Raw genomic sequence first — 15,101 nt, 5'->3', positions numbered from 1 at the left:
CAGGGCTCCATAGATGGGGCGTGCTTTCAGTATCAGCTTGTTAGCTTTCTGAGTGTGATATCAATTCCACTCCTCCAAGCCAAGATGTCACAACAATTGTATTTATTCTTTGGATTTGTCAGCTATAAGATAAAAATATGGTTTAAAATTTGCTCCAAAAGAAGGCTGCTACAAATCATGAGGCCCACCCTCATGAGCAGAACCTAGGATCCTCAAGGAGAAGCATTTAACCTTAAATGCTCCAGCCCAAAGCAGCAAGCTGAGAGATACATCAAATGTGAACATTTATGCAGCTGAGGACAAGTTGAAACCAGCACTTCACATGATTGCTGATTGGTTCAGGAAAATAACCAAGATCTTAAAAATGCTCGTTCCTACCGATTCTATATGACTTAACTTCTGAGACTCTGATGTAAACAATTTGTCTCAAAGAGGGAGAAAAAAGTTTTGCAGAATAGTATCCATGATGGTCTTTATTTTGATCGGGATTACGTACTGAAAACAAATGAAGCTGCATTTTCATTTGCTCACTTTACTTACTGTAGGTAAGTTATACTATTACTAAAATGGGAGCATTTCTGACAGAGACATTAAAGCCTGTTCTGAAACCTGACTGTCACCTAAAAATCCATGGAACCTCATGCAAGTTACTTGACTCTTTGTGCCTCTCATTCCCATCTGCAAAATGTGAGGGTTAAATGACTGGAGACTGGTTTAACTACTGGGAACAATGCCTGCCATACAGAGAGCTTTCAGCAATTGTTAGCCGACTTTATTATCATTTTTGAAACAGCCGTTTGGTAAACAATCTAAATGTTCAGCAATAATGAATGATTAAATAATGCTGTGGTCATGAAAATAATGTTTAAATTGAGTTTTCATAGCACTAGGCAGTGTTTATATTATCCTTTTAGGTAGCTTAAGAGAAAAGAGGCAGGATAATGAGATTGAATATAAATTATAAACTCAATTACATTTAGAAACCTGCTAGGGAGGTTTCTAAAGAAAGAAACACCGAGGTTGTCTCTGGGCATGGAGACAATGGATGGTCTTTCTTTTCTGCTTTCAGCTCCGCTCTACCTTCCTGAGGAGCATCAGGGCAGAGCTCCGCATGCCCTGAAGGCAGTTTTTCTGAAAGGGTTGGCCCCGAAGCCTTAGAGCAAGGCAATTTCTCCTTTTCAGGCAGTCCCAAGGGAGTAGTGAAAGCGAGGCTGAGGTGGAGACTGGGCCCTCTGTTAGCCGAGGGAGTGTAGCGGGGAGCCTGGCTAGCCACAACTACCGCAAAGTGCTAAGTTTCTGGGGCAGACAAGGGAGGGAGAGGAACCAATGGTATAAGCCTGCCTGTCACTAACAATGCCTTCCCCTTCTATTTGCAGCTGAACTATAAGGACTGTGAGAAGGCGGTGAAGAAGTACCACATCGATGGGGCTCGCTTCTTGGTAAGCTCTGGCTAGTCCAACACACTGAAACGAAGGCTGTTCCACAATTTCCCCCATGGCTGCAGGGCCAGCTGCTCTACCCTGTCCCTGCGGACACCCATGGTCAACGCCTGTCTTTAGGATCCCCACATAGCCCTTTGCCTTCTCCAGAAATTTGGTAAGGCCCCTCTCTCCTCACCCCTCAGGATCCTACCATCCAGAACCCCTCTCTGATCTTTCACATACACTTTAAGGAGGAATCAAAGTACAGTTAAACAATAATCTGGAAAATCTATTTAAATGCCATTCCATCCTTTGAGAAGCCTGAGGGGGAGAAGGACCACATGGGAGAACAGAAGCTTCTCGCTTCCCATTTCCCACTCTGGAGCACATACTCATGAGTGGAATAAAGGGTGGCATCACCCTCATTGCTTCAGTCACTTCCTTCTTCCTCACTATTACATTCATAAATTCATAAAGCTGATTCTGTATCGAACACACGTGTGATATGGCTATCTTCACCGTATTAGACTTCAAAAAGCTTGAAGTCTGAGACCAAGATGCAGGTGTGTATTAAAGATCAAGCCTTTAAAGAGAAAAGGATGCAGCTCTAATGGTGGAGACAGAGGTGCTAGGTTGTGGTCAGGGAGGTGGTTTGAGCATTTTCCTTGAAATGACACCTTTGCCCATGGGTTAAGAGAGACCCTGACTGCACCAATCCATCCTTTCTGGGAACTTTGCTTTACTCTTTCAAAATGACATGGAAACAAGACTTCCAGGGTCTCATGGGTGTAGGTCCTAATTTAAACTCAGAGTGAGGAGAGTAAGCTTAGTCTTGTCTTCCTATAAGACGTTGTCAGTAAGGGAACTTGACCATGAGACTTCAGGCCAGTTGGATGAAACCAGAGAGATCAGAGGCTCCAACTTGCCCCCAGGGAACACCAATCCATTCCTTATATTACATCGCTGCTACCAACCTCGTCTTGAATTCCTGCAGTGATGGTGTGCTCGCCACCAACCACAGTCATCTGCCCCTTTCTAGGTAGCTCTCAAGTCTTATGCTGAAAGCAACCTGTGCTCCTATTGGTTCAAATTTTGGTTCCAGGTGCAGTATAAGACATGTTCATTCACTGTCCACCTAAATCATTCATTCATTTGCCTATTCATTCATTTGACAAGCAGTTTCCCTAGCTACCTTTACATACTGGAGAGCATTATAGGTGGTGGGGATAGGGAAATGGTTAAGATGTGATTTTTGCCTTCTAGAAGCTTGAGTTATAGAAGAAAGGTATGTTCAGAAATGGTTCCAACTACCTCATTTGCAGATGAGGAAAAGCATGCAGAGCTGTGATGTGATTTGTTCTGTGTCACAGACCTAGTAATTGAACTAAAGCATACACTTAATTTAGTCTAATATCATTTGAGGTTTTAACAATATTTTTGATTCATGTTGAGATCTGAGTCAGTAGAATTCCTGGAGTTTTAGTGTCATTCTTGCAAATTAACTGCTAAACCCAAATAGTTCACTCTGGTGCTATTAGCACTGAGAACAGAGACTAACCACAGTTGAATGGAAAGAGAGGAAGACATCTTTGAGGATGGTACCTGCAAGGTCTTATTGCCTGGGTCACCTTGAGCAAGCACTTGCCCTCTCTGAGCCTGCCTTCCTACCTGCTGTTAACTGAGCAGGTTAACTGAGCAGGTTAATAAGCACTTGCCCTCTCTGAGCCTGCTGTTAACTGAGCTCGTTGGACTGAGTCATAGTGGATGGCATCCCCTCCTGGCTCTGTGATTCCCCACAACATTCCGGGTGTGAGTGTCAGGTCTGGTAGAACAGGGTTGTCTGAGAGATAGTATCTAGGCAGCTATGCTTCCTCTGCTCCAATCAGTCCTCTATCAGTTCTTCAGAAAATATGACACATTCTGTTCATCATGTGAAGAGGAGTAAGTGGAAAGTAAGGTGATAGGAACCAGAAGAAAGGAAGCAGAATCCAGTGCCTGCCCCAGCAACTGGGGAATGTAAAGGCAGCTTCTGCTGAAACCCCAGGTGCTCTGGGTACAGTTTGGGACTCTTTAGCTAAGCTCATCTATCACTCCCAGCTCTGTAATATCCAGGGCCATTCTGCTATTGAAGGCAAAAGTGAAAGGCTCCAGTTTTCCTTCCTTCCTTCCTTCCTTCCTTCCTTCCTTCCTTCCTTCCTTCCTTCCTTCTTTCCTTCCTTCCTTCCTTCCTTCTTTCCTTCCTTCCTTCCTTCCTCCCCTCCCTTGCCCTGCCCTCTTCCCTTACCTCCTTTCCCTTCCTTTCCCTTCCCTTTCTTCTCCCTCCCTCCTTCTTTTCCTCCTTTTTTCTCTCCCTCCCTCCTCTCTCTTTCTTTTTCTCTCTTTCCTTCTTTCTCTTCCTTCTCTTTTTCTTTCTTTCCCTCTCTTTCTTTCCTTCTCTAATTTCCTTCCTTCTCTCCCTCTCTTTCTTTCTTTGTTTCTTTCTTGCTTGTTTGCTTGCTTGCTTTGGCTGCCATTTTTGTTTTCCATTGAAAAGGATAGAAACTTATCTGGTGGAAAATGGGGGTGCTATGCTTCTAGAAGGCATAAAAAGAAGAGAAAAGAAGTTGGAGACCTGTGTCAGTGGGGAAGGCATGCTATCCCATGTCACAGAAACCTGACCAGAGTGGCTTACCCAAATAAGGGTCGGTGTGTTTCAAGTAATAGGAAATGTATGGGTGAGTGCTTGGGGACGGTGAAGGAAGTTATCAAGAACCCAGTCTTCATCTAACTTATGGAAAAAAGCCTGTGGCTTCTGTCCTAATGGTTGTGAGTTGGCCACTTCACCTCTAGGCATCATTATCTCCACAGCACGCAGGGAGAAGGGGAGAAAGGCAAAGAGGAAAAGGTGTATGGGTGAATGGTAAATGTATGCTCCTTTTTTATTTTCAGAAAAGTAGTAACTTTTCCAGAAGTTCCATCCAGCAGACTTCAGTTATATCTTACTGTCCACAGTAGAGTCATGTGACCTCCACCATCTGCAAGGGAGTCTGGGGAGTTAAATATTTTGAACAAGCACATTTACTGCCCTGAATGAAATCCAGGACCTGTCAGTGGGGAAAAAAGGGAGAGTGGGTATTGGATAGGCAAGCAGCTGTGTCTGGCACATTGCCTTTCCCACCAGGGCCCAGTCTGTGGCTTTCCTCTTTCTGTACCCCTCTTCTCAACACCCACAGCATATAATCATACTCCCACAAAGCCACAAATTGTAACTCCAAAATTATCATCCAAGTAACCCAGAGTTTGCTGAAGGCTTTTGGAAGAGGTGGAGGATAGGATTACCTAGGGTTACATCACATAGCAAAACTCTCCAAAAATTCTGTTTCAACATCTCTTATCTTTCCTCACAGGTATTGTCCCTGTTTTGAATGTCTTCCTCTTTCCTAACACCCTGCTCCTCTGTGTCTCCAGCCATGCTCATGTCCACCTCCTCCTCCACAGTCTTCCTGAAATTCCCTCAGCTTACGCCCTCTTCTCAGCAGAGCAGAAGCTGGTGGCGGTGGCCAGCTGCTCGGTGCTCAGCTGTCGCCCCTCTGGCACCCCTTAGGAAGCCTTCAACTCCTTATGTCACACTCAAAACATGAGTCTTGGTACCTCCCTGAGTGGGAGTAGTTGAGGAACAGGGAGATGCTGCTGCACAGTGATGAAAAAAAGAAAGAAAGAAAGAAAGAAGAAAGAAAGAAAGAAAGAAAGAAAGAAAGAAAGAAAGAAAGAAAGAAAGAAAGGAAGGAAGGAAGGAAGGAAGGAAGGAAGGAAGGAAGGAAGGAAGGAAGGAAGGAAGGGAGGGAAAAAAGAAGAAAGAAAAAGAAAGAAAGAAGAAAGATAGAGAGAAAGGAGGAGTTAAGAAGCTTGACCAAAAGCCTGGTGTCTTCAGAACTCCTGGCTGACCGCCTTCACCAGCCCTACTGCGGGTGGTCTGATCAGCATCTGGATCAGAAACCGTGCCTATGAGCTGAATCAGAGGGATCCAGTGAACACTTTGCAAAGGTGCCCAGGCCCAGCCTCTGTGCCAGCTCAGTGCCCAGATCTTTCCAATGGTCAGCTGTACAAGCAGCTGCCAGTACAGACAAGGAAAAGAAGCAAAAACACTAAACTCTAAGACTCACCCAGACCCCTGCTGCTTCCCCCTGCCAGGAGTAGTAATTCTTCATCTTACTCCTTCATTTCTTAGTCACTCACTGTGTCAGACACTGTGCCAAAGCACATCACATACATCATCCTACTCAGTCCTCACAACCCTGATAGGTAGGTGTCATTATCATTATTGTGGTCCCCATTTTACAGATAAGGAAATTGAGGCTCAGAGAGGCAAAGTGTGTGTCCTAAATGAGACAGCTGCTAAGTGAATGAACCAAGATTCAAACCCAGCCCATCTGATTTCAGAGCTCCCACCCTAACCACCCAGCCTCCTGGCCTTAATTAGAATGGTGGTGGAGCCCTTCATTGGCTCATCATTGGTTCTATGGAAAGCATGCCCAGTCTCTTTTCTATTCCCAATTCTGACATGCGCACCTCTCCTCCTGCCTTCCAGATGTCTCCTTTCACCCTTCCCTCCATCCTCCCCTCTAACATAGACCACGGGTGCCCTCAAAAGGATCAGACGTGGCAGGATGGAGGTTTGCAGGAAGAAAATAGACTGTGGAGACCATGGAGACCAGCCCCAGCTCATCCCCCACAAGCAGAAATCCCCTTGACATCCCAAGCCTCAGCTTTCTTACTGCAAAATGGGAATGCTGGTAACTCCTGCATCACAGAGTTGATGTGAGGACTCACTAAGGTGTTAAGAAGTGGAGGCCCAGAGTTAGTTCTTGGCAAATATGAATTTCTTTCTCCTCTCCTTTCCAATTCCCTCAGGAAAGCCTTTTATGGTATCCCCAATATCTTGAGAATTCTACCAATAATCCTGGTGAAAGAAGTTCTCCGGTGTGTGATGTTGGTAAAAGAGCTACAGACTCCTCCAGGCTGGCTTTTTGGCAGCTGACATTGTGGAGACTGAGGAGGACCTGAGGTCTGGGGTGTAGGGAAGAAGTCACAACATGGCCAAATGCAACCCACAAAACAAGTCATTTGACTTCACGGATCGAGCTCTCACAGTGTTTAAGTCAAAATTATTTGGCAACATTTGGAATGCAGAGCATTTCACATAAAATCCAGATTTCAGGACTCCCTTTGAAAAAGCAGATTCAGCAACACCAGGCCCACAGGCTTTCAAGCAAAACCCCTAGAGGCTGCCCACTTTGGGAGGATGGGTGGGCAGGGCATTTCTCTTCCATTTGCCACAGTCCCCACCACTCCCTATATTATTTCACATATCACTCTTCCCCCCCACTCAGAGCCCTTTCTGTGGGTTTTAACCTGCCTGCCTTATGTGTCTTCATTTCAGAACCTGACAGAAAATGACATCCAGAAGTTCCCCAAGCTCCGGGTGCCGTAAGTACTCCTCCAATACTATGGGTGATTTGGGTAACCGAGGTGGGAATAGGGAGTAGTGTGAGTGGGGGCTGGTTCAGTTCTATATCACCATTGACTTGAAATAAGAAACCAAGTAGAAAGGATGAGGGCAAGGGCAGGATGTGGGGAACAGAAGTTACATGAAGAGTTGGAAAACAGAAGTCACAGATCCAGCCCAGCTGGTGACCTGGATCCTCTTGTCAAAGACAAACCCAACTCTGGTTTGTGTTTTCATTTCCTCTCTTCTCATGGGGTGCTTGGGCCTGGGAAAATTGCACCAGAGTCAAGGTGATGAAAGTTTGAAAGCAAACTTTCAAGCCATCACAGAGTCAATGGTGATGCCATGATGAAACCTTGACTCTGGTGCAATTTTCCCAGGCCCAGTAAAATTTCTTACACAGTAAAATGAGAGTTGAACCAGATGATGGCAATGGACATGATTATGTGTTGATGCTGAGTGCTTGGGAATGGCTGCCAGGGCTGTAATGTTGAGAAGAATCCTGAGGAAAGGGAGCTGTGATTGATTATTCATGTCTGCCATGGGTGCTGAAATGGGAAGTTGCAGTATACATGTCATGCCATGTATTTTTCATCCTTCTAGTAAAGGTCTCACATACTCAAATACCTACAGGAGCCAGGCAGGTGCTATAAACGTGTAAAATTGGCCAGGTTGAAAACACAAAGCTCTGTTGTTTTATGTTTTGTTTTATCATATTGGACAAATCATTGTAAATATTCTGTATAAAGCAATTGTTCTCCATTATAAGAAATATAATACCACAGTTATCATATGATGAAAAAATTAACCACCACAAAGTCTCATTTTTGGTGAAACAATAGGGAATGGTGGGGATTATGGCAAATCAGATATCATATGCTCCATTCAAAGAGTGCAGCAGCTCTCAGCTCCAGCCAATGTGGATCCAACAATGTCCAGTGTTCAAACTTATCAAGAGTAACTAGAAATATGGGTTTCATATAATATATCTCAATTTTTAAACATTGGCTGAAATGTTTCAAATGTTGTGAATGCCACAGTAAACACACCTAAGGGCTACATAGAGCCTGTTTGTTACCAGTTTTAGTTCTCTATTCTGGACATTCTATGAGGACCCTTCTCGTACTCTAAGGGTCTCAGAGCTCATCATAATAAAAAGGAAGTAGATTAAAGTAGCAGAAAGTGGGACATCACAGCTCTGCATGCTTTTCCTCATCTGCAAATGAGGTAGTTGGAACCATTTCTGAACATACTTTCTGCTATAACTCAAGCTTCTAGAAGGCAAAAATCACATCTTAACCATTTCCCTATCCCCACCACCTATAATGCTCTCCAGTATGTAAAGGTAGCTTGGGAAACTGCTTGTCAAGTGAATGAATAGGCAAATGAATGAATGATTTAGGTGGACAGTGAATGAACATGTCTTATACTGCACCTGGAACCAAAATTTGAACCAATAGGAGCACAGATTGCTTTCAGCATAAGACTTGAGAGCTACCTAGAAAAGGACAGATGACTGTGGTTGGTGGCGAGCACACCATCACTGCAGGAATTCAAGACGAGGTTGGTAGCAGTGATGTAATATAAGGAATGGATTGGTGTTCCCTGGGGGCAAGTTGGAGCCTCTGATCTCTCTGGTTTCATCCAACTGGCCTGAAGTCTCATGGTCAAGTTCCCTTACTGACAACGTCTTATAGGAAGACACGACTAAGCTTACTCTCCTCACTCTGAGTTTAAATTAGGACCTACACCCATGAGACCCTGGAAGTCTTGTTTCCATGTCATTTTGAAAGAGTAAAGCAAAGTTCCCAGAAAGGATGGATTGGTGCAGTCAGGGTCTCTCTTAACCCATGGGCAAAGGTGTCATTTCAAGGAAAATGGGACAGTCTCATGAATAGGTAGGAATGCTGGCAGCTCAATTAAAGAGAATGACTATTCCCTTGTGTTGAAGGGGGAAGGAAAGGAGAGGAATAGCAATTTGCCTTTGGTGCTGTCTATCTCCAGGGGCACATGTTGTTGAAGATGGCTTGATCTTTCTAAGGATATCCTCTAACCACATGTGGCTACTTCAATTTAAATTAAATTTAAAATTGATTCTCGTGAGGCACTAGTCACATTTTAATAGCTTCATATAGCTGGTGACTACTATGCTGGAGATTGCAGATACAGAACATTTCCATGATTGCAGAAATGTAATGCTGTAGAGGTAAACCATAGTTCTTTGCAAAAGAGGGACCTTTACACACAGGGGTCAGAACTGGTGGCTGGTGGGCCAGTCTCAGGCTGCAGGTATATTAAGTTTGGTACCCACTGTGCTTTGAAATCAGGAAAACTTTCACAAAATCTAGCCTCTTTAGAAACAAGTGAAAGATGTGGCAATTGAGGGCTTATACTCCACTGTAGAAATAGTCAGCTGGATCTGATGTCTGCTGCCCTATTTAGTTGAGATTTGTGCTCCCCAGTTTACCATGGCCCCACCATTCCCCGAGGGATCATCCTAAGGTAGGTCAAGCATTTATATCATATTATGGGAATTTTGTCTTTCTGAACATGATGAAGTCAGAGGGATTAGACTTACTTTCCCATCTGAAATAACCAAATAACCCAGCAAAATATATGAAGCAAAAATTTTCAAGACATTGGGCATCAGACAACGAGGGATGGGAAACAAGGGCGGTGAAGCCTATGGTTGCTTGCTGCCTTGAGAATCTCCAGGCCGTGGCACAGGGAGCAGGAAACACAGTGCTGGGTCTGGTGGACGACTTCAGTTGAGGAGGCAGCAGAGAGTCCAGGAGCCTAGAGTTTATTCAACAGGTGTCAGAGAGAAGGGAGCTGCATAGAGACAGCTTTCTGGAGAGCTTCAGAGGGCTCTTCAGCAGAGCGGGCACAGAACAGTCTATGCATGAAAGGAGAGACCACGTGTTAGCTGGCAAAAGAACTACCCTACAGTATTGGAGGAAACAGTAGCCACTCACAGGGCTGGAAATGGTGACTGTCTCTACCAGCCTGGCTGGAAAACCTGGAGATTCACAGTCTTTGGGTAGAGTGCCTGGAAGGATCATGCCTTAGTGGTTTGGAATAATTAGCCCGAATCTAAAAATTCTTCTGGTCCTGCCTAGAAAACCTTAAAAGCAAGACTTAGTACCAGTTCACTCAATGACTAAATATTATTGAACTATGAGTTTTGTATAGAGACCATAAGATGCAAATGCCTTCAAGGGCCATATACATACATAGACCTACGTAGTTACCATTTCTGGCACTCTTCATTCCTATGCACACATCCAGGTTAACATCTGGTATCATTTCCTTTCTGCTTGAAGGACTTTTAAAAGGCATCTGTGGTAGTACATTTCAGATTCTGTGTGTCTGAAAAAGTCTTCATTTCATCTTCATTTTTGAAAGATACCTTTGTCTAGTATCAAAGTCTAGATTGACAATATTTTTCTTTTACTATTTTTCTTTTGAGAAACCTGCTGTGATCCGTGTATTTGCTTCTCTGTATGTAATATATCCTTTTTTTCTGGCTGCTTTTAGGATTTTCTTTTTACTGTTGGGTTTGAGCAATTTAGTTATGATGTACCTTGGGAGCTAGTTGTCTTCATATTTCTTAGATTTGGGGTTTGTTGAGCCTCTTGGATCTGTGGGTTTATAATTTTCATCCAGTTTGAAAAACCTTTTAGCCCCCATGTCTTCATGTGTTTTACTTGTCTCTCCTTCCCCTCTCACATGCACATTCTTTCCTCTCCTTTGGGGACTTCGGACATATATTTGGCTCCTTGAAATTGTCCCAAAGTTCCTTGACGCTGGTTTTTGGTTTTTTTTCAGATGGAGTCTTGCTCTGTCACTGAGGCAGGAGTGCAGTAGTATGATCTTGGCTCACTGGAACCTCTGCCTCCCAGGTTCAAGTGATTCTCCTGCCTCAGCCTTTCGAGTAGCTGGGACCATGGTGCCCACCACCATGCCTGGCTAATTTTTGTATTTTTAGTAGAGATGGGGTTTTGCCAAGTTGCCTCAGTTTCCTTGTCTGTAGAAGGGAAAAGAGCTAACTTTCAGAGAGTGGGGGACATTAAAGGAGGCAGCACACATAAACTGCTTGGTGCTGACATTGATACTCACAGGTATTCAGTACTTCATTCATTCCCTCCCTTACACATAGGTTTATTTGTCTTGATCATTACCCCAAAGGCCTTTGAAAAAGAAATTGTGTTCATGTACAGAAAACCAAAACCATGTTACATTCCCCTGAATGTCTCTATTTCCTTCCCTGATGCTTAAAATGTAAGTATTAAATAGATTTTTAAGAAGGCAAGTTGTATCCCAGCACTTTGGGAGGCCGAGGTGGGTGGATCATGAGGTCAAGAGATAGAGACCATCCTGGTCAACATGGTGAAACCCTATCTCTACTAAAAATACGAAAAATTAGCTGGGCACGGTGGCGTGTGCCTGTAATCCCAGCTACTCGGGAGGCTGAGGCAAGAGAATTGCCTGAACCCAGGAGGCGAAGGTTGCGGTGAGCTGAGATCGCACCGTCGCCTGGGTAACGAGCAAAACTCCATCTCAAAAAAAAAAAGAAGGCAAGTTGTGGTGAGGAAGGCTCTCTCAGCCTGAAAATACAGTCACTCTCTCAAGACATGGCTGATCCCAGGACACCTCCAACATTGTAAAAGTGCAGGATGTTTAAAGAAAAATATGAAAGCTCCCTTTGTATAGGGCCTAGGTTGACCCTCATGGTAGAGATAAAAATGGTCTGGTTGAATCAATCGATACATGAATACACGTTCAAATCTTCTGGTGCCCATTTGGAGTTCGTTAAAGGAGGGGATGTTATAAGTTTTATATTTAAATCCACAGTATAACTTTAGAAATAAGGAGAGGAGAGTGGCAGGGTGGGCAGTGTAGGCAGCAGATAGGTATTGGATGATGCTCCTTCTGTGGATTCTCCCTATAGCCATTATCAATAGTGCAATTAGGCTGGGAAAACATAAGGTTCAAGCTGAGAAGTAATGCAGAAATATGTGTCTGTCTTCCTGTAAGGCTGTGAGTCTCCTAATGGCAGAAACAACCTCCTGAGGCATCTCCTTTGTACCTATTTCTCTACCTGAGACAGAGAAGACAGGAAAGGTATGGAGGAAGGGACGCAGAGGCGAAATGAACATTCTCGTGCCTGTTCATGTGGCCAGCCCTCAGCAAAACCAGAACGACAAGGCTTATCTCCAGCATGGTCCTCTCCTGTACCATTCAGTGCCTAATCCCTGTCCAAGGACCCAGCCCTCATCAGTCCTCAGGGATCCTCCCACAGGAAAGGTGCTTCCCTCCTGTTGCTCCTTCTCTTGGCTTTTGACAGATGCCTCCCTCAGAGCCCTGCCTTTTTTTTTTTTTTTTTTTTTTGAGACAGAGTTTCATTCTTGTCGCCCAGGCTAAAGTGCAGTGCCATGATCTCAGCTCACTGCAACCTGCGCCTCCTGGGTTCAAGTGATTCTCCTGCCTCAGCGTCCCGAGTGGCTGGGATTACAGGTGCCTGCCACCACATCCAGCTAATTTTTGTATTTTTAGTAGAGATAGGGTTTTGCCATGTTGGCCAGGCTGGTCTCAAACTCCCGACCTCAGGTGATCCACCTGTCTCGGCTCCCAAAGTGCTGGGATTACAGGCATGAGCCACTATGCTCAGCCAGGCCTACTTTTTTATTTGTAAAAATGAGAATAATTATACTTGTCTACCAGGAAAATGATTGTGAGGCACCAGGAAAACACTACATGTAGAACTACAGGGGTGGGAGACATGCGTGAGAAGTAGAGAGACCACCCTGTCTCCTCAAATTATTATGTCCTACTCATACACTCTCAACCGAGGCCTCAGGTGATGGTGAAAGACTCCTTCCTGAGTCTTAAAATATCTGGCTGCCCTCAGCATCTCAGATGACAAGGATAGAATTTAGAAGGTTTGGCTCTTGGTTCGAGGAGGCTGATCTTTAAAGACAGAAAGAACACTTTGTTCTTTGGAAGAAATATTAGAATGCAGAAAGAGAGCAGGGTTGAGAGTGGGAATGTGTGCACGGAGGGGTGAGGAGGAGAAGGTGAGCTCCAGTATCCCACTGAGAGAACAGCTCTGGGGGAGAGGCAGACCTCTGCCCTGCCCAGGGCCTGGGAGCCTTGTCCTGGGAGGGACCAGCAAACAGTCTGAAATCTGAGCCCAGGAAACAAGGCTCCCACCATGGGGGGTCCCATAAGAGGAGTAGGTGGGAAGTTGGCCAAAGCTCTTACTATATGAGCTGTGGAAAGAGTGCACTCTACATCATAAGCCAGTACACAGCTACACGTGCCACAGTAGAGCAAAGGAAGATGAAACTTTCATGGGACAATGCCTATTCTTACTCATGCTTTGTGCCCTGATATTTTCTATTCTGTTTCCCTTCTCTCCCCTCCCCTCCCTTCCCCTCCCCTCCCCTCCCCTCCCCACCTCTTCCCTTCCCTTCCCTTTTACCTTCCCTGTCTCCCTTCTTTTCTGCCTGCCTGCCAGGCTGCATTTCTTGTATAGTTTCTTTTTTCTTGAGTGAATAGCAAGGTTGATTTCTAGACCCACTAGTGGGGCTTCCTTCACAGTTGTTCAAGCACAGGGGAGAATTGATGGGCTACTTCAAAGGCCAGCTCAGGCCCCGCATACCCCAACTCTTCTACTTCACGCCCTTCATAATGACAAAGTTCCTTCTCCTGCCTTTCCTTCTCCTCCTCTTCAAAATAAGCAAGCAAGCAAACAAACAAACAAACAAACAATTTCTTCAGTGTTTAAGAATAACAGGATTTATTTTACAAGCTTTTTCGATCATAGTAAAGACCACCTGGGGATGGTTGACGTCACTGAGCCTCAGGTTTCTCCTTGGAGAGTCTGTTCAGGTAGGTCTAGGCTGGGCCTGGTGATCGGTGTTTGTAACAGGTACAGCTAGGTAATGATGATGAACAGGCCCATCAGGGATTCCCTAATCAGATTCAACCCCTGTACTGTGCTGATAAGGAATCTGGGGCCAGGCAGAGCGGATCCCTTGTCTGAGCTTACACAGTGGGCGCTGCCCTTGGGACCGGACATTGTAGCCAGCTTGCCTGTGCCTGCAGGCCTTGTATCTTGTACTTCACTGGGAGAGATCTTAGACTGACAACTGGCCTCCACCATGCTGCAAGTTAGGGATGCAGCTGTACTGAAACCCAGGTCACTGTAGAATGCCGCCTTCCTACAACAGGCAGGCTTCCTCGGGGGAGGTTCAGTCCATTTCCAGGGCCAGTTAGTTCCTCAAACAAAGGCAAGGGGAGAGGACTGCATTTTAACTGTCTGCCCAGCCCCATCACTTCTTGCTCTGGTCCTGAGCGAGGCCTGGGGTTTATGGGGTGAAGGGAGAATGAGTCACCTCTCTCCACTCACTGTCACTTGGTCCTCCAGGGGTGGGGTGTCATTTGAAGGTTTGCACATAGCGATAGCCATAGCAACCACTTCCCTGCCCGCACACCATCACTGTTGCCCCGCCCACCGGCCCTTGGCAGGGCTCCCACAGGCTTGGGAGGTGCTTTCTGTAGCCCATCAAAGCAGAAGGGCTCTGGGAGCCCACACTTTGCTGCACACCAACTGCCAGGCCCTATTCTGCCCTCCCTCAGCTCTTCGTTGCTCCTCCGCTGGGGCCTGCGGTTTGGCATTTCCTTCCTCACCCAGATCGAGCCCCAGCAGCCTCCAACCTGGCTGTTAGAGATACTGTGAGAGGCAGCACTGCAGAGAGCAGGAGGTCCTTTCAAGATCCAAAGCAGCCTTGTGAGCTGGTCAGAGCCCCATCAAGGTCTGTAGGAGGAGGGCGCTGAGGTGAGCCTCAGTCCCACCTAGCTCAAGTCATTACTAAAATGTCACCTCTTCAGTGAGGCCGGTTCATTTTAAATGTCAACCACACCCGACCCCTGCACTCCCATCCCCCTCCCCAGTCCCCCACCCTGCATGTGCATGGTGCATAGGCATCACATTTCACCTCCTTAAAGCTCTCGACTAGTAAAGGTCTTTGTCTGTTTTGTTCATTGATGCACCTTGAGCACTTCTAAGTTCCTGGCACGTAGAAGGCCCTTGATGTACATTGTTGAATACATAGGTGACAGAATGGGAGTGGCTGCTGCAGCCAGCACCGCCTGACATGACCAGGACACAGGACACCAACAAGGCTCCC

The 15,101-nt window shown here is 45.6% G+C and overlaps 1 protein-coding gene across 1 annotated transcript in view; it reads left to right on the top strand.

The window, feature by feature from the left end:
• The window catches only part of LCP2 (lymphocyte cytosolic protein 2), a 48,707-nt gene that overhangs the window by 3,025 nt on the left and 30,581 nt on the right, over positions 1-15,101 (top strand). Inside the window, exons 2-3 of the mRNA XM_002744580.6 lie at positions 1,377-1,439; positions 6,841-6,887. Coding sequence (XP_002744626.1) covers positions 1,377-1,439; positions 6,841-6,887 — 110 coding nt within the window. The remainder of the gene's footprint in view (positions 1-1,376; positions 1,440-6,840; positions 6,888-15,101) is intronic.

Source organism: Callithrix jacchus, chromosome 2 (genome assembly GCF_049354715.1).
Source record: "Callithrix jacchus isolate 240 chromosome 2, calJac240_pri, whole genome shotgun sequence".
NCBI classification, from domain to species: domain Eukaryota; kingdom Metazoa; phylum Chordata; class Mammalia; order Primates; family Cebidae; genus Callithrix; species Callithrix jacchus.
The sequence above is the reverse complement of the archived record's forward strand: the minus strand, read 5'-3'. Positions and strand labels throughout refer to the sequence as shown.